Here is a 24,768-nt window from a genome sequence, read left to right as displayed (position 1 = left end):
TGTGTAGAGAAAGATGAACTAAAAAAAAAAAAAAAAAGCTATTTGCTATGATTTTGAAAATTAATATATTTGAAAGATCAGCTCCTTTACAGTGACATTCACCTACATGTTGAATGACCAGTCATAAATCCTATATTATCAAGTAATAGAAGGAAAACATCGTACAGTACGTGACTAGGATTAATTAACGTTATCATAAAATCATCATTCAGCTAATTAGAGTCTGTGCAAGACCCTCACTGCTCCACATTTTCAGTTTCTAGTGTTCAAAATGTCTTCAAGCTTCTGTTCAAACATCACAATGGGAGCTAAATAATTCCTCAGTTCAGCTCTGGTGTTGACTGTCATACTGCGTATCCACACTTGCCATCATATTCAAATGGCGTATATTTGACTGGTGTGTGGCTGTTGCTGTAGGGGGTGCGTGTGTGTTGTTCACTGGACGAGCTCACCTCGGTCCTGCCGTATGGTGGGGGTTGACTGGTGCTCCGGGTCGTACGGCGACTGACAGGGCGGCTCTCAGGAGGCGGAGCGTCCTCCCTATTTGATGTAAGAGCAGAACAGAGGCAGAACAACAACAGAGAGGATTTTATCACTGAGGAAATTCAGTTCAGTCATTTGAGTTCAGAGAATTACAGCAGCACTTGATTTGTTTTGTGGTAAAGCAGCTTAAAAGGGAGCTGTGGCAGCTGAGTTTTGAAATGAGTTGGAACTGTGAAACTCATTTTATGGAGTTTGAGTAAAGCTACATTGAACCTCATTTTTATTGAATCCTCTTTGTTCCTACTATTAGGGTCGCAAATAATTAATTTCATATTCAAATCAATCCAATCACAATCAAAGATTAAGGTAAGGTTAAGGTCTATAGGGAAGTGTTATTTCTGTAAGACAAGTGAGAATAGTTCTTGTTTTGGCTGCCTCCTGTATGTTGAAATCCGTATTTACCACAGTGGACGTACTGCATTTACTAAGTTAAATAATACTGCCCTGTGGGCGAAAAAAAAAAAACCATGAATCTTTGTTGTCTTTTTTTATTTGGAGGTTCTTCGTGAGAGCGCCTACTCTCACTGAGACCCTGCTTCTCTTGAAGCACCCTCTGGTGCAAGTTTCAACTGGCAAACTCTGACAGGAAGCATATAGAGCAATCTTCCCTCGTCAACACAGCTGCCAACATTCAAGCTTAGAAGCTACTTTGCATTCTGTATTTATGTAACTTTGCAATACCAGCTGGGATCTGGTCCTCTGTCAAAGAAAACACCCGCACAACTGATCGACTTTGGCAGTTTCTGCTCCTGTGGAGGCCAAGGACTCCGATTTTTGCTGGTAAAAGGAATAAATTTGCTTTTGTTAAGCTGAAATGGGAAACAACGTGCCTCGTGTCTTTGGGGTAATGATTCTTGGGTGTGTGTGTGTGTGTTGCCATGCAACAAGATAGGACTACTGTGAACAAGCATGTGTACAAACCAAATTAAATTAAACTATTTTGTATCCATTTTTGATTGTTCTGTTCTGCCAGTGAAGTCATTTGTCTTTATCTTTTTACTTTTTATCTTTGTCTGAAAACAATTAAGCCATGTGGCTTACATGTTTTGCTACATTTAGTGTTCAATTTTGCTCTAATATTTTGGTGCTTCTTTTAGATGCAGGGTAAACTCTGAAACTGCTGTTTTTTTTCTTGAAAATTCTAGTAACCGACGTGATAGAAACTATTGTTGTCATGGCAGAAATGACGGTTTTGCCCTCTTTCATTCTCTCTGCGATGCCATGTTCATGCAAAGAGCGCTGAAGCTTGAGAGTTGAAGTCCTGTGTGTCACTGATAGGGAGAAGCCCATATCAAGATTGTGGCTTCAAGTGCTTCTCTGTCTCCTGTACGCAGCACAGTCCTCCCACACTGACACTGCTCTCATTTCAATGTCTACTCTGAAAGCATGTGGGCTGTTTTTAACTACAATATCAATCTCAGCTGAGAGCTGGGATGGGGGACACTGTTTGCAAAAGAAGAAATCTTCAGGATGGGAGGTCAGCTGCAGAACACTGGCCTAGAGCTGCTCTGCATTCTGTATCCTGTTCACCGGTTTATGTCATCAGAAGACCAAAAGGGGTGTGAGGCAGGACCTTCTGTTTCTGCTGCCCCTTTTAAGCTGGTTACACCGTTTGCACTGAGAAGGAGCGAGAGCTCAACTAAAATAATATTACACAGTGAAAATGGGGTAGTCTCACATGTGGATTGCAGAGTTATGTCCCATAATTAGATGTCAACGGTTTGAAAACTGTGAGAGCACTGTTACAAAATCATTTAAAGCAAAAAAAAAAGTAATAGGTCACTTGATATCGGTCATATCTGTTTCTTATTAGCTCACTTACAGAACTGTAACTATATAAAACTTAGAAATTTTGCCTCAGCCCCATCAAATCAGCCTTTTTTCATCTACTAAAATAGCTAGAGTTAAAATCTATTCATGTGCCATCTCCAGAACTGTGGACTACAGTAATGGTCTCTGCTGAGTTGGTCTTCCCAAAACAACTATTAAACAACAGCAAATTAACAACAGTGCCTGTAATACAAGTTCTTCAAAAAAAACTGTGCAAAAATCAGCCAATCAGGAAGCACTGAGCTTATTACCTCAAGTCAAAAACAAAGATGCTGAAGCTGTACAACCTGCACGTAGATGGAGCCGCATGAAATGATGCTCTTATTTATATTCAAACTCTAGCCCCTAAAATACCCAGACTGAGAATCTGAACATCTCTGTAAGATTGGTACATCTCTGCACACAGTGTTTGCTCATTCTTGAAACCAATTGTCTTTGACTTGCGCACCAGTGACCAAGAATACAACTCGCAGTAAACAAGAAATCCCTGTGGAGAGCATCTGATGAAGAAATTTAAGCATGTCGCTCGATGCCACCAGTCACAAGAAAAGGTTAATATTCGCCTCTGGAATGTAATGGGGTACAGGTATGAAGTATAAATAGTAAATACCTCTGCATTTTTATTGTATTTAGATGTCTCTTTCCTCAATTGAATTCATGTCTTGGATTTAGTTTCTATTCTTATGGTACTATTTTGAAGTGTGCTGTTTCACCTGCTGCACTTTTTTAATCAACATAAAGTTCAGTTTTTGATGTCATCTCCTACTTTGTCTTTTTTTTTTTTTATGTTATTCATTGTGAAGCCAAATGCAAATGTAAAAACTTGTACAAGTGCACACAGTAATGTTTTATCAAAATGTTTAGCCTTTAACATAAAGTGAGAAAAATATTCAACATTAACAGAGTACGACATACCTGATCTCGTTAGAGAACTCCTTCTCATAGCGATGTCTGCTGCTAAACTTCCAGTAAAGAACCCCGATGAAGACCAGCAGGATGAAGATGAGGAGTAGGGAACCCACAACTGTGCCGACTATCACTGCTGCTCTGTTTGGAGCTGTGTAATCAGCATAAATAACAAGGAATTACCCTCTTAGCTGCTCTGTGTAAAGACTGTGAGTGAACTAAAGTATAAATAAATGACACTGACATCTTTAAAGGGCAGTTATATGCTGGACAAATTATTGGCCTGTAATAGCAACTTCCTCCAGTCCATGCAGGCTGCAGGTATCCACAAAGGAGCTTTTCTTGTCATCGTAAATGGAGCTAAAAGTTCCTAATGGCCTCTTACATTCTATCACAAAGCAGCTCATGGCAACTTTTAGTAAAGAACAATGACTGATTATGAGGAGGTCTTAGTGGTTTCATACCCTGCTACTGCAACTAACTTATTTATCATTATTGCCCCTTGTTTTAGGATTTTCTTCCAGCACAGCCAGTGAGAGCTACTTTTAGCTTTAGGATGTTCTGTAAGGATGGACCCAAAAAAGAACCTCTCATCTAACTCAAAACAGCAAAATAAGTGTATTTCTCACTGGCACTATTCTTTGCTTTATCATTGAGCATCTTTACAACTGTTTAAGGAATCTGTCAGGGATGGCACCTGACACTAAAAATAAAAGTGAATGATTTCGGTACTAAAGTGAAAAATCTGAGCACTCAGACCAGGACTTATGGACTACATAGGTTTGGGATCTGCTCCATGGATCATTAGGCACACAAAATCAAAGTCATTTTATGGATCCATAGAATAAAATGCACTTGTTTGGGTCTAACCTTGATATGATTTATTCTATAATGGCAGACTGAATCCCTAACTGGTGCACCAGTCACTAGATTAATTCCCTGTGAGACAGCTCTGGTATTTGTCTAATTCTGGTCATGTTCACAACTGTTCAGTGGTATTATTGTACTGGACTGTCCTCATTTAAAGGGATTTTTGCAGTTCCTTAAATTAATAAGGCTCTACAACTATTTACATGCACTGGCAACCAATCAAAGCTGATGAGATTCTTTTAATTAGTCCACTTATTTTCTGTTGCTGCCTTTTAACTAGTCTCATTTACAATTGGCCATTAGGGACTGTTGACAACACAGTCATTTCATGTTTGACTTGTGACTAAACAGCAGGACACAGCTAATGAAGAGTGAATAGTCAAAAACTTCTTGCCACTGACTGATCTCTTCTTGTCATCATTAGTCAACATACTAAGGATGATGCAATGTTATTGAGCATCGTCGTTAAAAGCTCGGCCTGTGTGAGAAGTGAAGCAACGAGGAGACTGTGGCACAACTACAAAGTGAGACGACTTAAGAGGATGAAATCTAGGGCTTTCATGATCACATGTGGGCGCCATGCAAATGTTAAAGGAAAGGAGCGCTGGGGCTGTGTGAGGGGGTGCATTCCCTTACCACTGACTGCTTTCAGGTTAATCCTGCAGTGTTCGGTTCCAACGGCATTGTTAACCTCACAAAGGTAGATTCCTGCAAAGCTCCGCGAGTGGTTGCTGATTCTCAGCTCTCCGGTCACACTGTCTGAGAAGAACACATCCACCAATACAGATTACACACTGTACATTGATTATATTGCCTTGAAATCATTGTAGGTCAAATTGGGCTGCCAGGTGGGTTTTTCAGATTAGGTGAAAGATTTTGAGCCTCACTGTTTTGGGTTTTTTTTTTTCAGATTCTCAATGGAAAATGTGTAGCCAAGGAGAAGACCTGGTTACAGATTTTACCCATTATGTCTGTGTGCAGAGAAAACTTAAAAAATGCAACTGAGCTGATTATGCACCAGAATCTCCTGTAAGTAAGTAAACACAAACTACACCAGTGATGTGCTGCAAACGATTATTTCTTTCTAATATTTTACCAGAATTTTCTATTTTGTATTTTTTTCATTTTAATAATTACAATAAACAACAAAAATCTTATTTTAATATAGTAATAATGTTGAAATAAATGAAAACAATAAGAACACTGTATGAATTCAAAATGAAAAGGGTTTTTACTCACATAGCATCAAATACCATAGTGCCACCCAACCCCCACCCCAGCGTGCACACATACATGTAGTCTCTTTGATGTGTAGTAGCATCTTGACATCAGCAGAGGTCACACTTACCCTGTGTGGCTGTAGCAGGGATGGGGTCTGCACTTTCTCTCCTCCACATGTATTTTAAGGGAGCAGAACCTTTTGCAGAGTTACAGTGCAGAGACACAGGCTTGCCGACCAGCTCCTCTCCTTCCACCCTGCACTTAGGTATGGACGGCTTTGCTGGAACCATAAACCAAACAGATCATCTTGTGCTGTCATTTCCAACGGACAACATCAAAACAACGAAATGCCAGTTTGTGTAATTGAGTTTGGATTATTTACAGAAATTCAAAGTGTTTGGAAAAAAAATTTGATTGAACTCTTTACACTATTGGTAAAACAGTACAGTTACAGCTTTACAATGACATGAAATAACTAATTTGATTCTGTCTTTACTAACTGGTTATAGCAACAAATCAATGCATTTTTTTACTTCAGAGTTACAAGAAATATGCTTTTAATTTGCATCATCATCTACATGGGATTTATGCTTCATAAGATAATGTTAAAGCCAGTACTAACTAAAACTACCCAGGGTTTGTAAGTCCTGTACTGCATACTTTGCAAAGCTAATTACAGAAAGTGATTCAGTTCAGTGAATTTGTAAAGAAATTAAATTAAAATCAAGGCTCTGGCAACCTGTAGCTCAGACTGATCAACAGATAAAATAAGTTGTTCTAAGTAGCATCAAAATTGGCTTTTTAGGACTCTACCTTGATTGTCCTGATGGACAATATATTTTATCCTTTTGACTTAGATTCCACAGACTGAAATAATGTTTTAGAAGCTGGACCAGTTATTTGTTCAATCATAGTCTGTCAATGAAGCAACCTTCACCTCAGTTACAGCTCAAGCCCTCCACTAGCTCGGGTGTATTGTTTTTGTTTTGCTCCAACTAATAAATGTCATGTTCTCACACAGCAGATATTTTACTCTTCAGATTAGATGAGTTATGCACCAGAGAACATCACACAATTTGACCCTAATTTAAGGACTAACCAGGAAAAGCCTTCTGTAATGACACTGAGAATGCCATTATCCTAATTCTGGCTGACATCCATGCGACCTTTACCAAAATTGGCCTCTACAAACCACTAATGAACAGACAGCACTGGAATCATTAAAATAGTCTTAGCAGATACAACAGATACATTCATACTTATTATAGTACAACAATCACAGTCACATTCCCAAATTATAACTGTAAAGCTTGCTGCCATGTGACAGGGTAATGTTACCTTCTTTAGTAAAATAAAATGTGCAGCTGTCTTTTCCCTATAGTCAAACAGTAACATAGCTGTAAATAATGTAGTGAGACAGACAAGTATTTCCCCAATGCCTGGTCTTACCCATTACCACCAGTGACACCTTGCGCATGTCCACTCCAGGAGATTTCTTCACTTTACACTTGTAGGTAGCGCTATGAGCCAGTGACAGCACAGCAACTGAGAGGGAAGCGTCGCCCATCGAAGGGTCACGAGTAGCAAAGCTGAGCTCTTTGGTAAGAGCATTATTTTCATGGATGTATACAGTACCCTTTGTATAGGACAGGAGCTGATGGACATAGAAAAAAGAAGTGTGTGTCAACAAATGACTATGAATAACATTTTATTGAAGTTAAAGAGAAAGCTGCATTAATACAGAATGAAATGTTATGTGAAATGGTTCCTTACAATAAGACTTCCACTGAGGATGACCATAAAACTTTACAGGTCTACTGAATATTTTGGCTTCTTTGAGCTAATTGTTTCGGTTTTCTGGCATATTGGCTGTTTGGTTCACTTTCCATAGACATTGTTTCCAGCAGCAGGGAGATATTTCAAATGTTGGTTGTGGTCCTGACACCATTTGTCTTCTGCCCTACAGTGGCCAAAAAGTGATTTAAGCAGCTTTAGGTTTGCAGTTAAAAATACTTAGATTTGCTCAGAAAAGCTGAAGAGGACTGCAATGTGTACTTGACTGCAGTACAAAGCATTCAATTTGGACAGAACCAATAATCTATACTTGGTTACACTGGACCAGGTCAATCCTTCTATTAACTAATACAATTCCTGCTGCCTGGGGGCACAGCTGAGGGAAGTAAGCATCTTTTCAAGTCTCCAACACTAATGACTAATTTAATTTAAATGGAAAACGGGATACACAGCTAATTTCTGTGAAATGAAAAATCTGGTAGGAGTTCATCCACACTTCCATCCCCTGAACTGAATTCAGATGGAGGAAGTACAAACATCGCCACGAGTGGAGGTGTAAAATCTGAATAATGTAGACGTTTAAAAGATGCTGCTCTTGTCATGAAATTAAGGTTGCATTGGGTTTTCTAACCTTCTGTTTTGACCTCTTTCAATAATGTCCTTTCTTTTTTCTTGGAAAAATAATAATAAATTCACTTTCTACTGTAAAATTCATCCAACCAATCACATGCTTTAAACTCCCCATTCATCAGTCCCTACATAAACATTTTAGATAATTTGCACCATTCTCATTCTGCTTCTTACCATCTGATCTTTCTGAGTGGTGTCTGGACTGATCACAGACCATTCGATGTCAAGTTCTCCGGTGTCAGAGGGGCTTGGTGTGTAGCTGCAGCCCAGGGTGATGTTCTCTCCTTCAGCCTTGCGAATAGTCTGTGGGCCCGTAGAAACCACCTGCATTCCTTGCGTATATCTCAAGTCTTCAGAAATTCAGAGAAGTCTTGAAATTAATTACAGACACATATAAGCTCTTTCCTAATCTCTTCTTTTAGCCCTGAGGCATAAATATTTTCTTTTTACATCCATGGAGCCACAGTTTATGGATGTAATGCAGACAGTTTTATGGAAACATTTAATATTGATTCTGAGTCTCTTCTCAAAGGATGTCTGGCTAGGAATGGAGCGAAAACACAAACACACTAGCTGCAGCCAAATGCTTCTCTGGAATATGAAAAGGACATACAGGACTTACATTCTGAGCTATTTCACACTGTAGTTACAATACAAAAAGCTCAATAAGCAGCTCAAAACAAAATAGAGTCAGTTCAAGTATGTCTGCAACTCTTGGCAAAAGCAACCCTACATGTGGTAACCTTTAGTGGTTCTGACACAAGGTTCTTCGTAATATGGTAAAGCATCAATTGCATTTGTGCAATTGATTACATTCACAAATTCAAAATATTTAGACAAAAAAAACTGAATAAGGTTAATTTTGTTGTTCTTGATAAATGTAAGAAAGCTAGAATTCAACTCATAACCACCTAAGAAAAGTATGTTTCAGGGGGAAGTGCACTCAATTATGTGCTTAGGGATTCAAGTGTTTAGGTTTTAGAAGTACAACAATTGCAGAGTAAAACAGTGTATTTAAGTGGACAGTGCTTTTACGGTAGTGCTCTTTCTTCTGTTATACTTTTGCAATAATGCAAAAAAACTTTTAAATACTATTTGCAGAAAATACATAAAGAAATGTACTTTCATCAAACTAAAACTGCATTTTGAGATGTGTCTCAGACTATTAAGAGCCACACCCTCAGGAAAAAAGAAAAACATATGAGCTCGAATTGCTGGAACACTAGGGAGTCGGCAGTCATCTGGAGGCATCGTCTTAAAGCCTAATTGGACAGACTGTGAGTGTGCCATGGTAACACAAGTGGAAACTTACACCACCCAAGCCTGCTGCTCAGCTGCTGAGATCATTTCTGAAAAACTGCTTCATTGAATGCCAAGTCATAAAATGCAATACATAACAGTCTTGTAGATAACGCAGCCACTCTATCTGCATTTATATGCTTGTGTGTGTATTCTCACCTGAGCTCAAGAGAGTCGCGGTGCACAACAAGAAGTCAAAGAACCAGGACGGGCAGCAAAGGGAGGAAGCTGACCTCAAATAACTTTGTCTCAACGTAGTCATCCTGTTTTAGAAATCAGTGATCAAAATCACTGTGTTTATAACAGTACAATGTGTGACATATAATATATTAGCATATCAAACCGTCTTCTCAACTGGTAAGAACTAATAGACAGTTTTAGGGGAATAAATATTTAAGATGGTGATATTTATATTACCTGATTGCAGATCCCACATCCAAACGGTACAAAAGACCAAGCAGTAGTGTTCAGCATGGTGCTCTTGCTTTACACTGAGCTCCTCCTTTACTTACTCCTCATTACCATAAAGCCATCGAATTGGATGGCTGCTCCACCTGTTTTACCTGTTTACCAGGAGGTGTGCTTGCTATTGCTTTTAACACCCTCGAAACTGCACTGTTTTTGTAAATAGTGAATTATAGTTACATACCTATTTGTTATTTACTTGTGCTTATTCACTTACATGTCCACAAGCCATTAACTTCAATTTGGATTAATTTAAATGGGTTTTATCACTTCGCTGGTATCTCATTGAGTCCAAACAGCTTTTGAAGAAAAAAAAAAATCTAAATAAAGAAATAAAAGCAGTGAAAGGATAAACTTTAAAATTGGGGGGGGGGGGGGATCACTTCCATCTGCAAAAGAACACACATTATTGCTGTATACTCATTACTGTACACACAATGTACCACACACAACATTAGCGCCTCTCATTTGTCAGCTGACGGTGATTTCAAATAATAAGGAAGACGAAGAGAGCACAAAAGGTCTCAAGTGACAAGAAACTGGTTGTTCAGCCAAAAACACAAGCCAATAAGGTTTGTACAGATTGCTAGGATGCAGGAAAAAAACACTGCAAAACTTATCTCTGTGCCACATCTACAGGCAAGCAGACTTTAGATCTGAGAAACAGTGGGTTATCCTTTAGGAGACAAATGCAGAAGATAGGATCAGCGATAAAGAGTAAAGATCCTTATCACTGATCGTATAAAAAAAGATACCTTCTTTAAAGCTTTATGTGAACTTTATCTTGTTTCACCACATTTATTTTACTTGACTTTGGGCAGTGTTTTTATTTTAAGAAACAACTATTTATAGACTCCAACTGATAAATTTGAGTCAGATCAATTTGAAAAATCAGATTTGTGACTTCAAACACCCACTCTTGAGGGTTTCAGTTCATATACACTACTTTAAGAACCTGGTTAAAAGAAAGTACTATGGGAAACAGAATTTGTCTAGGAAGAAGTTGGATTCTACTTAAGAAATTAATCCTGAAACTGGTATTCATCACTTTGTAATTTAATACAAGGAAAAAGCAAAATACGATTAGATTCCAAAGAGCTTTACTGTCACTGTGCACTATTGTATGCATATTTCGAGTACATATGTTATGTAATGTGCTTGCATTGGGTCTCTGATGATGGAGGAGGGTTGAGAGTCAGTGATGATCTGGACAGTTTTCACCAGCCCCTGCAGTGTTTTCCACTCAGTCACCTCCATGGTGTAGAGGTGTGGAGGACCAGGCTGTTGTTAGCACACTGCTATGCCTGGTGTGGGATCGAGTTCCTGTACACCAGCTCTCTGTTGTTGCTAATGAGGCCTATCACAGTCGTGTCATAAGTATAAGTGCAGCTTTGAGTGAATACAGAGTAGAGGAGAAGGCTCAGTGCACAGCCCTAATGACACAGACAGGATAGGATCCAATTAAAAACAGGAGATATCGAAGCCACGTTCATCTAGTCTGATGAGCACTTTAGACAGGGTGCAAGGCTGAATGCTCAACTAAAGACTACATCTACACTAAGTAGTCTCAATTAAAAAACTCTAGAAGATCAATTGCAGTGTTTCTAGATCATTTTACTAGCGACCTCTGCCCACTGAGGTGAAAGACCCCAGGCTTCTCAGTTGACAAACAGCAAACACCATGTATTTGGAAAGTGTGACAGAATCAGACACAATCAGAGTAAAATTAATAAAGTGCAGTGAAAATGGCATCTTCTGTGGACCCATTTGGTTAGGGCACCCTGAGGTATTTTTTTTATTATTATTTTGACTTGGTGCCATACAAATTAAATCCAATTGAACTGAAGTCTTAATACTGCAGCTAAGCCAATAGCACTGATCCGGAGGGGAAGCACTGAAATTGATGGACAGTCATAGCAACATACTCCAAGTCAAGCCTCATCATCCTCACTCACGCCTAAACATCCGCCCTGACCCTCCAGGTGTCTAACCTCTCAGAACAGGACTTGACACATATCCTGTCTCCGGCCGGAAACTGTATTTCCAAATGTGTTTGTAAATATCGCTGGCCTAATTTGAATAAATTTAACTAGGAAACATCTAACAATTGAATTATCACAGCGATATCAGCTCCTCAGTGTGTAACAAGAGTACAAACACAGAAATAAGGTGCTTCTTACCGTTGCTGATGTGCTCGTGTTGCATATCAGTTTTTTTCTTTTCGTAAGTGTCCAGGGAACAAAATGCCTCCAAGTTTTTAGTCCAAAGGCCATAAAACCGTCGTCTTTCCTTTTTCAGTCCTCATTAAAAAGTTTTAATTCCGTTTGTTCTCCGGTTGTTTTCGCCGTTTATTTACCACAAACAGTCAAACGAACCGTAGCTTTACATTCTGCAGACAGGTGTGAATAAAATAATCCTACACCCAAACTTGCTAGTCAGGTTTTAGACCCTCAATCAGTACGAAAACCTGTGATTCAGACCACAAAACCCACTCAGGAGGTAGACCAACTTCTAATGACAGTAAAATCATCCAATCGTATTGTCTGGCAATGATGATTGACATATGTTGTAGCCAATAAAATAACGTTTCCAATGACGTAGACTTTGTTAAGGCGTGGAGATTTGACTTTTATGTGGGATTTTATTATTGGGTTTTTTTGATAATAATATTTATGTGAAACTCCGAATGCTACCCAACTAACACGGGAACTGCTAACGCTAATGCTAATGTAACTAGCTACACGCTTGTCTCTGTGCTCCTGTTACTCCTGTAGATAGATAGATAGATAGATAGATAGATAGATAGATAGATAGATAGATAGATAGATAGATACTCTTCATACCCCAAGGTGGAAATTCACATTGTCTAGCAGCTCTCATATTTACATATACACAGAACAACTCTATTTACAATAAACAGATACAAAACACATGCAGTAACACAAGTAAAGGACATTGGTTAATTATTGCACGACCACCCACTGTGTGGATGTGGCAACAAACAAATAGTTCAAATAATTTTTGTCCTTATTTGACTGCACCCAGTAAATACAGACAATCCTAGAGGAAGAGGTAAGTAAACCCTTGGCTTACATCAAACATCAGACAAGCACTTCCAGTATCTGTGGATCAGACTTGCACAAAAGGAAGCAGATTGAGATTTGGACCATTCTTCCTTTACAGAACTGCTTCAGATCAGACACACTTTAGGATATCTGGTGTGAACAGCTCTCTGAGGTCATTACACAGCAGGTCTACTGGGTTAAAGGCAGGGCTGGTGATTCCTTTCAGAAGTATTTTTTTTCTACGGTTCTTGAATTTCATCATCTGGATGGCAATGAATAAATTAAGTGCTCTGGCATAAAGAAAAATCTGTCATCTGTGGCAGCAGCAAAAACCTGACCAGTATTTTTCCTCATTGCTAACATTAGTAAGTTACATCTGCATGAGCCACAACAGTTGCTTACTTGATTAAAACTCTTGTTCCACATATCCCATTGGTATGATTTCTTACATGTCATAACCGTCCATCACTTATTTGGAAATACAATTTATATGAATTCTTTTCAGAATTTGCAGAGTACACTGTTATGCCATGATTTACATTCCATTACATTACATCTGAATCTGAATCAGAATCAGTTTTATTGGCAGGTACGTCAAAGAACACTTTACAGTACTAGGAATTTCTCTTGGTGTCTGGTGCAAGCATATATACAGATGTGGAGTATGTACACAGTTTTAGAATAAACTAGAAAAAAGAATAAAAATAAAATCACTCCCGTGTGTGTGTGTGTGTATATATATCCTTATATATATGTGTATATATACAAATATGTGTGTATATATATATATATATATATATATATATTGAAGTGAGGAAGGCATTGAAGAGGATGAAGTCTATACAACACTTACTTTCTAGAATTTAATTGCAAAGTAAACAAAAAAAATGTGTCTGTCAGTATAAAAATGGCAGCCATGATATATATATATATATATATATATATATACATATACACAGTAAAGTGAAGAGTGTGTGAAGTGTAGTGCAATTTAAGAATGTTAAAGTGAAAAGTGACTGACTGTAGTTTGGGGGGGGGGGGGGGGGGGGTTATATAGGGGTAACTGGTGGGGTACTGTTCAGCATGCTGACTCCAGTGGGGAAGAAACTGTTCTTGTGGCGTGAGGTCCTGGTCATGATGGATCGGAGTCTCTTGCCAGAGTGGAGGGACTGGAAGAGTTCTTGTCTGGGATGAGAGGGGTCGACTGCGATCTTGGCTGCATGTCTGGAGATGTACAGATCCTGGAGAGATGGGAGACTGCAGCCGAACACTTTAGCAGCAGTGTGAATTACACGCTGCAGCTTGGCCTTGTCTTTGTCTGTGGCTGCAGACCCTAGGTACTTAAAATCCTCCACCTTCTTCACCTCTACTCCCTGTAACCTCACTGTTCTACTTGAGTCCCTCTCATTTACACACATGTACTCTGTTTTACTGTGGCTCAGCTTCATTCCTCTCCTTTCCAGAGCAAACCTCCACCTCTCTAGATTTTCCTCCACCTGCTCCCTGCTCTCACTACAGATGACAATGTCATCTGCAAACATCATGGTCCAGGGAGATTCCTGTCTAACCTCATCTGTCAGCCTGTCCATCACCACAGCAAACAAGAAGGGGCTCAAAGCCGATCCTTGGGGCAGCCCCACGTCCACCTTGAACTCCTCTGTCACCCCTACGGCACACCTCACCACTGTCTTACAGCTCTCATACATGTCCTGCACCACTCGAACATACTTCTCTGCCACTCCAGACTTCCTCATACAAAACCACAGCTCCTCTCTCGGCACCCTGTCATTCGCTTGTTCCAAATCTAAAAAGACAGTGAAGCTCCTTCTGGCCTTCTCTGTACTTCTCCATCAGCATTCTCAAAGCAAATATTGTATCTGTGGTTCTCTTTCTTGGCATGAAACCACACTGCTGCTCACAAATGCTCACTTCTGACCTCAGCCTAGCCTCCACTACTCTTTCCCATAACTTCATTGTGTGACTCATCAGCTTTATTCCTCTGTAGTTTCCACAACTCTGCACGTCTCCCTTGTTCTTAAAGATGGGCACCAGTACACTTCTCCTCCATTCCTCAGGCATCCTCTCACTCTCCAAGATCTTGTTAAGTAGCCCAGTCAAAAACTCTACTGCCACCTCTCCTAAACACTTCCATACCTCCACAGGTATGTCTTCAACACCTTCCTCACTTCATCCTTACTGATCTTTGCTACTTCCTGCTCCACAACAGTCACCTCTTCTACTCTGTGCTCTCTAACATGTTCCTTATTCATCAACTCTTCAAAGTATTCCTTCCATCTTTGGAAGCAATTTATTGCTAATGTTACCTAAATGCTTTACATGTTAATATAAGGTAAAGTACTGGGAAAAAGCTGTAAAGACACATAACAGAAGTAAAGAAGGTTTGTGTTTATTCCTATTATATTTACCTGCACAATATGAACAATACCAATACACCAGAAATTACAATTTGGCCATTTATCTGGCCAAGCTCCAAGCTATACTATGTATGGTAAACATCTACAGTTTATAGTGTTTATGTGTTGTCAATCTGCTACTTTAATGTGAAAACTTCTTTTCAGAGTCTGTTCTGGGTGAATGTCAAAACATAGCAGACGGGCTGCGTCTTATGTAGATATAAATCGCTCATTCTAAGCTAAAGAAATGCAATGATTCAAATGTGTTTTTGAAACCCAGTGTTACAAAGACTCCCCCCTGGCTTTCTCAAATGGAATTATTAAATTCTACTACATTTTTACTTCTCCCTTAGCCTGTGCTCCTCCACAGGGTGGTGAGAAGCCTGAAATAGTCAGGGATGTGAGGCGATGGTACTTCCGCTCCCTGAAATGAATCCACCACATCTCACCAACATGTGGTAGATCATTCCTGGTGCCTCTGGGTGGCGGAAGCTGTAAATGGCAAGAACCTGAGGCTTTGTCAGTGGAAATCCATGAATACAAACAGTCTGGTGAGAAGTGTCCTCTGACCCAGCACACAATTAGAGGAGAACCTTCCACTGACCTCCTCTCAGGGTGGTCCTGCCTCGCACTGAGACTGTCTGCTTCCAGCTCCTGTAGCCCCAGTTCCATGTCCTCCAGGGTCCACTTCTCTGTCTTCCTCCCCCTCTTTCCCGTCTGGCAGATGTCAAATATAAATTAACCCCTTGTAGACTATTGTCACAAATTCACCTTAAATCACTTCTGGTCTGGATGCAACTGAGGTGAAAAATGCAAATTAAATTAAAAAAACACAATTTTTTGGATGTCAAATATTTTATATAATTGTATATAAATTTGAGCTTTAAGGGCTTAACAATGCAAAAAAAAAAAAAAAAACTTTCCTGAAAAGGCACCAATCTATCCTGTATATGGACAATTTAGAATCATCTTTACTGACAAAGTAATTTGACTCTGTGTCTGAGCAGTTTGTGTCCAGGGTATGAGGGGTCTGCAGAAATGCGCCTTTCCTGTTTCCTGACCATGGATCGTCTTGGGAAGATTGGCCCTGATGATCCTCTCTGCAGACTGGATTGTCCTTTGCAGTCTGTTTCTGTTTAGCTTGGTGGTTGATCCAAACTAGACAGTGATGAAGTGCAGAGGACAGACTGTATGATGGCAGCACAGAAGGTGACCAGCAGCTCCTGTTGGAGGTTAAACTATCTAAGCTGCTGCAGGAAGTACAATCTCTATTAGGCCCTCTCCTGGATGTGGAGAATGTTGGAGGTCCATGTCAAGTCCTGGGAAATTGTGGATCCCAGAAACCTGAAGATTTCCACAGTAGACACTGTAGTGCTGAAGATGGTGAGAGGGGAGTGAGGGTGGGGGGCTTCTCCTGAAATCATGAATGAAACAGTAGTAGCTGCACACATTTACCACAGGAACAGCTAAGTATATTTACCTTTACTGAGTCCACACACTTTCTACATCCAGTTTTTAAAATTACCACCTTGACCACAGCACACACACAAACACATATCACAACTACTATTCTTCTTTTATTGATTTGTCCCTTTCTTTTTTCTCTGAGCTTTCTCTCTTTTTGATTACTGCTCTGTCCAGGCTGTCTTTGTTTCTCCAATTTCCTCTCTTCTTTTTGGTTTTTTATCTGTCTTAGTGTCTATTTAGTTAGGAACATAAAACAATAATGAGAAACATCATAATGGACGTTTATCTAATGTTATTCATCCTGATAACACACACACACACACACACACAGTATTTCAATCAAACAGTATTAAAAGAGCTTTATTTGAACATTACTAAGAACAACTTTTTATAGCTACCAGTACCAGCTATATTATTTCAGGTTAGGAGTTTGTTCAGTACACCATCATGTTTCAGTGAAAAATAAAAAAGTTTGCAAAAGGTTTCAACAAGAGTTTTTCTATATTAAAGTCACTTTAATATAAATGTTAGACATATCCACGCAAACACATGAAATTTACCACATAGAAGTAGTTTAACCTCTGTAAGTTACTCCCACTTCAATTACGATCGTAAAAATAAGACAACTCGCAAAAAATGAGCATGCTCGTTAAATTATGGCAACAACATGAGTGTCTTCTTAATGTGTTGTGCATGACATAACGTTACTACAATAGAGCCGAAAATGAAACGGTGTGTGTCACAAAGTCACGTTTGATCCCGCGAGTGTTTGTGAAATCTCGTGCCTGTGGAATCGCCACATTACACTCGCCAAGTCCGTGGTCTCCCAGTCTGGTTGAATCCAAAGATTTTAATGTTAAAACTCGGCTGAAACTGTCCTTATGTCTGTGGTGTCCCACGTTCTTAAAATCATTTAAGGTTTTTAAACCGTCTAGTCTGTGCCCAGCCTAAGGGGGTATCTGCCAAGTAGATCGGGAGTTCAGAGCTCCAAAGGTCACTGTTGTGAAAGCAGCCCAGCTGCCACAGGGAAGACGGGAAGACAAGTTGACTTGCAGTTTTTCAGCACACTTGAAACACTGACTCAACAGCCTGAACGTGGCTATGACCGCGGAAATATGGGACGTGATTGTTGTTGGTGCTGGCCTGTCTGGACTGAGTGCAGCTCATTTGCTCAGAAAAAGAGATCCCAGTCTGAGAATAGTAGTTGTGGAAGGAAAAGGTTTGTAACACTGAAAGCAAACATTCATGATTTACTACTGGATTGTTTTATTTTAAAAGAAAAAAAGGGTATTGCTATAACTAAATGTTGTTGGATGCGCAGGTCGGGTGGGAGGTCGCACGGTGACCACTGAAATACCAGCAGCCAGTGGCGTTGATTGCTGGGACTTTGGAGGGCAGTGGGTAGCAAGGTAAAGCTGATCAAAAATGACAGAAGCACAATGGACAGATATCTGCAACAACGAGCAGCAGCAGTAGAGACCTGAGTTAAACCTGGCAACCAGATGTGAGAGGACTGGCTGGACCACTGGCGGTCACACACTGTGAAGAAAGACGCTGAGGATTTTGGATTTTAAAAATATAGGAAAGGTTCTTCATAATTGTTGATTCATGAGGAAACAAGGTTCACAAGATACATAAAACTGCTCCAAAACATTTCTAATGAGTCACAGATACAGAGACCCCTTCACTTTTTATTTTTTAATTATATAGTTTGTTTTTAACTCAATTGCAATTTTACCAATCAAATCAATACCCCATGAGAGATTAAAAACAGGTTTTTAGACATGTATTAAAAAAAAAAAAAAGAAATCTCTGCATTTACAATAATATGCTACTTAATTCAACTCCCTTCAGCAACAATGAAAAATGTCTTTGGATAAGTTTTTATACATTTTTTACACCTGGATTTGGACACTTTATCTCGTTCTTCCTGGTAGATCACCTCAGGCTCCATCAGACTGGAGTGTCTTTGAAAGGTCATTTTAAATCTATCAAAATAACTCTCATATTTAAATTCAGGAGCTCCGTGGCTTGTCGTCTATAGCCTCTATTCAAGTGTCAGCCGGAGAATAGTTTAAATGGAAAAGGACAGTGGTCAAAAGCATGGCAATGACAGTTTCATTTACAGACAGAGCCCTCGGGTGCTTTGTGTTCACATTTTATAAGTTTTCTAAGATTTTTCTGGTTGTTTTCAAGGGTCCACTACAGCACTTTTGTATTCTCAAACCCACTAATCTTCTCACAATAAATGCATTTATAATGAATCTACAAGCATAATAGCCCTACAGCAGTTCCTGAAACACTGCAAGCATAAGCATCATAAATCTAAAAAAAAACTGCCTCTTTTCTCTTTCAGCACCCAAACATACATCTTGGAACTCATAAAAGAGCTGGGCTTAGAGACGTTCCCACAATTCAATACTGGCAAGAAGGTGTACCACATGGGCGGGCCAAATGCCAAAGTCCGCACATACAGAACCAGTATCCCTGCTTTATCCCCACTGGTGCTAATGGACCTCACTCAGTTCATGTGGAAGGTGAGATAACCAACTAGCAAGACATTATTCTATACTTCATGCTCCGATGTTGAATCAGACCTGTCCTCCCACATAGTTAGGATTGTCTGATAAGGATCAGCTAAATAACCACAAGTCTCAGAGGACAAATGTACAAAGTGGTTTAATTAATTTCTGGCAGACTCGCAGACATGTGCACCTAGAATGAGATGATAACCAGCATATATATCAGGAGATATACAGCACTGTTTCTTCAGAGTTCAGATTTTGCAATCATATATTGTTACAACCAATTTTATTGTCCTATATCCTTATCATGCTGGTAGTCTGAAGTTCAAAACAGATGCGGTAAAAGTATTTTACATTTAGAAGACAGATTGCTTTTAAATCGATACAACAAAAGTACATGTACACGAGGTACCACTCATTTTTTTTCTTCACGATAAATGGTTAGCTTAACAATGGGAAGTAAAAATGTAAGGGAAATGCACTGGTAGAATCATATTTGACAGCCTCCAACTATTCTTTTGTTATTATCTGTATCAATTGGATGCTTTTGGCTCACAGCGGTACCTCCTTATGTGTGGGTGTGTTGTGGTAATACTTGTACTTTTCACTCAGATTGACAGATTGTGTGCCACAGTATGTGTCCAGGACCCTTCAAAGACTCCCAGCGCTATGGACTTGGATAGTATGACCCTGCACACATACACTGAGCAACATGCTTGGACTGCAGGTCAGAGTTGAGAGTAGCTTTTAATTTCACCCTCTGTGTCTTCCTCAAGTGCATGTTGTGTTTCTTCTATTTTGTGTTGGTCTCGGCCTGCTAGTAAAGACAGTAGGCCTATATATACAAATGAAATCTAATCAGTATATATGGCCAATATACTGCACACATGTACCCATGTGTACAAATTATTATCAAGGATGTCTTTATTGTCATTGTACAACAGGGTACAGAGAAATTAAAAAAAAAAGCAGTCCTAAGGTGTAATATAAATAAAAATAAAATAAACTAGTAAATAAACATAGTAAAGTACTAAAACATCATATATGCTGGGGCAGACGTGGCCTAATGGATAGGGAGTCGGACTTGTAACCTGAAAGTTGCAGCTTCGAGTCTCAGGGGAAACATAGCGAACCTTCAATACCACGACTGAGGTGAGACCCTTGAGCAAGGCACCGGACCCCCCAACTGCTCCCCGGGTGCCGCAGCATTGGCTGCCCACTGCCCCGGGTGTGTGCGCATGGTGTGTTCACTTGCTGTGTGTGGTTAAATAGCAGAGCACAAATTCTGAGTATGGGTCACCATACTTGACCAGCTAAGTCACTTTGACTTTCATCACACCATCACTCACACAGGACAGCACACATTCTGCATGTTGCAAATGAAGTAACTATTGCACGCGTATGTGAAATATTTCCAGTGTTCAGTGTTTTGCATAGAAGCTGTTCTTGAGTCTGTTAGTCTGTTTTTTCAGTGATTTGAAACATCTGCCTGAGGACAGCAGTTCAAAAACAAAATAACCAGCGTGGCATGGGTCTCTGAGAATGTTCTGGGCCTTCTTGAGACAACGGGAACTGTAAAGGTGTTCCGGAGCAGCCAGTGACTTTCTGTGCTGTGTTGATGACTCTGAAATGACTTCCTCTCTGGACTTGTGCAGCTGGAGAACCACGCACAGATACTGCATTACTTTGACCCTGAAAAAAAAACTGATGATTTCTAGGCACACTCTGAAGCATCTTTTTATAAATGACAAGTGGATTTCATCATTCCTAGAGATCTCACTGAAACTTACATTAGGAATGAAAAACACCTACTTTAGAATAGCACAGCACTTTATATATGAAACCTCCTACTCTCACTTTCAGAGAGAAGAAATCCTGCAAATATGACATGAAGTTAGACCCAAAAGTAGACATTACAGAAATGCGTTGTAGTTTTTTGCGACAGTTAAGATGTGTAGTTTTAGAAAGTGAGAACACCGAAAAGCTGACATCAGCTCCACTTCAAGTGAATGCTCTGTGTATAAAAGCAAAAAGCGATAACAGAAAATAACGCAATGCAGATACTGTAACTAACATGATGTCAGTGATCACGCAGCGAATCAGCTTTCTCCTTTTTCTATGAAGATCGTCTGGGACACCAATGTCCATCAGAACTGCTGTCACTCCACCAGTGAAGTGTGAAGAAGGAAGAGGGAGAGAACAAAAGTGGGGGAAGCAAAATGGCCCAGTGGCATACAGCATCATACAAACCCATGATTCTGAGCTTGTTTCTTGCCAATTCCAAGTTCACACTCTTTATTCATACTTTATTCATGCATGCAGCCTCTACCACCAAGTCAATAATCAAATTTGATGACAACACCACAATAGTTGAATGGATTTCAGACAAAGAAAAGACAGCCTGTAGGTACAATGTGGGACATCTGGCCAGGTGGTGTAAGGACAACAACTTGCTCCTTAACACCCTTAAAGGAAAGGAGATCATTGACTTCAGGAGAAGAGAGGAGAAGGGCCACTTATGCCTGCATATTCATAGAGAAATACTGAGAAAGGCTGGACAGCCTGAAGTAACCTCAGACTCAAAACTGCTGACATGGACGTCCAACACATCAAAACTGGAAAACACAAAGCTGAAGAAAGACTTTTCTTGGTCTTGCTAGAATGAAGAAAGAAATCACAAACTAAACCTGGTCAGTGTTCATTGTGCATATGCAATCACCCACCCAACCAATATCTATTGTTTATGTGTGCTATTGTGAGGAGACAATGGTAACCACTGCACCAGATGTAGATGATAAAATGCTTCTACTCTGCAAAGCAATACTAATCAGTTTGGAGTGATTTGTATTCTGAGATGCTTGATAAATTATATCTTTTATAAGTGTAAGGCACACTGAATGGTATCAACATGTGCTTGATGTTAGTGTTTTGACTCAAAATCACTTGTCTTAGTGTTGCCATCAACACTCCTGCACCCTGATGGAGCCTGTGACGCTGCGATCTGCACTGAAAAAGAGAAATAGAAATGTGTTTGACTCTTTGATAAATGGAAGAAGAAGAAGAAGGTTTACTATATTATATCTAACCGTTTCTGGTGATATCTGTACCTAATTTGATTATAGTCCATGCAAAATCAGTTGAAATATTTCAGTGTGGCTCTAAGTGGATGGTCACTGCCACTCTGCTAGTGTGTATAAACAATTTTGTATTGTTCTTCATGCCTAAAATTTATGCACAGTCAAACAATACGTTGTAGATTACAGCAGACTAAAAAGATATATTTGACATGATTACTGAAATAATCATTACTCTAATCAGGTGCCTGTTAACTATACCCTGTCTGGGGCTTATTCACTGGCTAACAATTTTAGATCTCAGTTAGAAAAAACAAATGGCTGTTTTTTGACAATACACTGTAGAGTGGTTTGCTGTGATGGTTTACAACTTTGCAGTACACTGTTATTGCACAGGGTGTGAGAGCCACAGCGTGTATTCATTCATCCCCTTCTTCCAGAATTAAAAGAGGAGATTGGATTGTGTAGCAGATCTGTCTTTGGCATGGAGCCATCCCAGATGTCCTTCCTGTTCTTTCTCATGTATGCTGCAGCAGCTGGGGGAATGCTGCCACTTCTGGAGAGCACTCCAGGTTCTGCTCAGGAGCTAAAGATAAAGGTACACAGCTCATATTCTTCCCTAGACCACATATGGTTGACCTGAATGCTTGCACAAAAATGGGGACCACATTTCTTTAACTTCTTTGATTTCTTTAATAAAACCTGGCATCCAGCACAGTCTACACATCTCATTCAAGCCATGCCCCAACAGACACCCTGCCTTTTTCTGTTCTCAAAGTGTCATTGACTGGGACCATTTAAACACTTTGAGATGTGCTCTTGTATTGGATTTTTCTATTTTCTGTGTGCTCCCTTAGCATGAAAGTTATGGTTCCATACTGTTGTATTTTTGTGTTGTTGTTTCTGAACCTCACAGTGGTAGAAGGTAAAAGGGTAAAGGCCATAAAAGACTGTGAAGATTAAGGGACAAACAATGGCTTAAAGAAAATAGCAACAACACCTTTGTAGTCTCATGGCACGTTTCCTCCACTTGTTGCCCCTGTTCTTATCAATCATAGATTATGACAGTCAAGAGGTATGATTTTCCTCCACAATATTTATTTCACTCTGATCTTCCTCAAAAATGTAACCTTCCATTTAGAGTACTTTCTTAATGGTCCTTATTTGACATATTATCTGATTTTTTTTGTATTTTCTATCTTTGGAAGAAATTTGTTCCCTCTGAAAACACAGTGGTTTATGCAGTATAACCAGGGCCCAGAAAAGATGTAGCTGATGAGCTCTTCAAATGTCATTTCTTATTTCTTGTGCATCACAAACAAAAGATTTAGTTATTACTGGGGTGCAGGCAGACGTCTCAGATCGATGCATAAAATTCTTGGCAGATATACTACACAGTAACTGTTACTTGCACGGCTGACTAGACACCCCTATGGGGTTGCTCATTTGTAAATCAGTGGAAACGATTCTTTAACCCCAAGCACTCTCCCCATCATGGAAGGATATCTATGAGGTTTAAGCCCACCTTGACTTGTAATATCTGTCTCTCCACAGGGAGGCACCCAACAGCTTTCAGAGTGTCTGGCAGAACGTGTGGGGTGGAAGAATGTCCGGCTGGGTTCTGCTGTGACGGCCATATGGCAGGTAGAGTACAGTAACAGCTCACTCAGGGATTGATGAGGCGCGACACAGAGATAACAGCTTCCTCAGTAGGGAAACAGGCCGTCTCCTGTGAAGGCACTGTCTGTTCCGCCTGACTGTCTTCCTTATCCACAGCTGAGAGACCAACAAGGCTTCAAGCACCCTAAGGTGCAGAGCTTTACCCTGTGCTCTTCATCAATATACTGTTTAGGTCTACTGTTTATAGATTTTTTGATGTTCATTGGTTGTCATAGGATCAAATATGGAATTGTTTTTTGAGAAACATTGGTCATTTCTTTGGAAAATATAGCTGAACATGCAGAACATGTCTGCCTTTTTAAAAACATAATGACAACTGCAATTACTAAAGATACTATCTGACCACTTTCCTTACATAGAAAAGTTTTCTGCATGATTACTTTTTAAAACGGAAGGCATTCGGGTTCAAATTGTGCCAGGGATATGTAACCTTATGAGCACAGCTTTTTCAAGAAAATTGCTAAAACATCTCAGGTTATCATCTTTGTATTGCTGTTTGGACAAAACTAATAAATGAACAGAAAATAAGCTGCGGTGATGATCCAGTGATGAGAAAAATTCAAAATTACAGTCCTCCGAGTAAACTGCAATAAGGAAAAGGGAAAAGGAAGAAAAAGAAGACGACGACGGATTTTCTATAGCATCTTATTATGTGCCCTGTGAGAGGAAGCTATAGCCTATCCTGGCAAGCACTGGGTGAGAGGCATGGTACACCCTTGACATTTTTCCAGTGTGTCACAGAGGTAACACATATTGACAGATAAACACATTCACACTCATATTCACAGCTACAGGCAATTTGGAGTTTTCACTTCACTTAAGATGAACTGGAGCTCTCAGAGGAAACCTAGAGACAAAGGGTGAACATGCAGAGTTCCCACAGAGCGGCCCCAGCCATCACCAAACCTCTTCTTATAAATGAAGATCTGAAGATAAACAAATTTGCCTCATTGAGACATTGAAGAAGGCTTGTCAAAACTCCATT

General features: G+C 39.7%; 2 protein-coding genes across 5 annotated transcripts in view; one reads left to right on the top strand and one right to left on the bottom strand.

Moving 5' to 3' along the window:
* Positions 1-151: 151 nt before the first annotated feature.
* On the bottom strand, positions 152-9,578 carry vsig8a (V-set and immunoglobulin domain containing 8a). 2 transcript variants are annotated; one of them, XM_026296883.2, is made up of 8 exons: positions 9,511-9,578; positions 9,253-9,356; positions 7,969-8,144; positions 6,820-7,024; positions 5,498-5,650; positions 4,786-4,908; positions 3,289-3,430; positions 152-540 (listed from the first exon to the last, which is right to left on the bottom strand). In XM_026296883.2, the coding sequence occupies exons 2-8, from the start codon at positions 9,353-9,355 to the stop codon at positions 345-347; spliced, it is 1,098 nt and encodes a 365-aa protein (XP_026152668.1). In that variant the 5' UTR covers position 9,356; positions 9,511-9,578; the 3' UTR covers positions 152-344. The 2 variants fall into 2 exon arrangements, with proteins under 2 accessions (XP_026152668.1, XP_026152669.1); XM_026296884.2 differs by having other exon boundaries at positions 7,969-8,164; positions 9,511-9,520.
* Positions 9,579-17,304: 7,726 nt separating this feature from the next.
* LOC113124895 (probable flavin-containing monoamine oxidase A) overlaps positions 17,305-24,768 on the top strand; it is a 33,586-nt gene continuing 26,122 nt past the window's right edge. For all 3 annotated transcript variants that reach the window (XM_026298058.1, XM_026298060.1, XM_026298059.1), the window contains exons 1-6: positions 17,305-17,723; positions 17,826-17,913; positions 18,861-19,041; positions 19,642-19,756; positions 22,544-22,701; positions 23,658-23,747. In XM_026298058.1, coding sequence (XP_026153843.1) covers positions 17,606-17,723; positions 17,826-17,913; positions 18,861-19,041; positions 19,642-19,756; positions 22,544-22,701; positions 23,658-23,747 — 750 coding nt within the window. In that variant the 5' untranslated portion in view covers positions 17,305-17,605. The remainder of the gene's footprint in view (positions 17,724-17,825; positions 17,914-18,860; positions 19,042-19,641; positions 19,757-22,543; positions 22,702-23,657; positions 23,748-24,768) is intronic.

The sequence above is a fragment of the Mastacembelus armatus genome, chromosome 12 (genome assembly GCF_900324485.2).
Source record: "Mastacembelus armatus chromosome 12, fMasArm1.2, whole genome shotgun sequence".
NCBI classification, from domain to species: Eukaryota; Metazoa; Chordata; class Actinopteri; order Synbranchiformes; family Mastacembelidae; genus Mastacembelus; species Mastacembelus armatus.
Note: the sequence above shows the minus strand (reverse complement) of the source record. Positions and strands in the feature narration are given on the sequence as shown.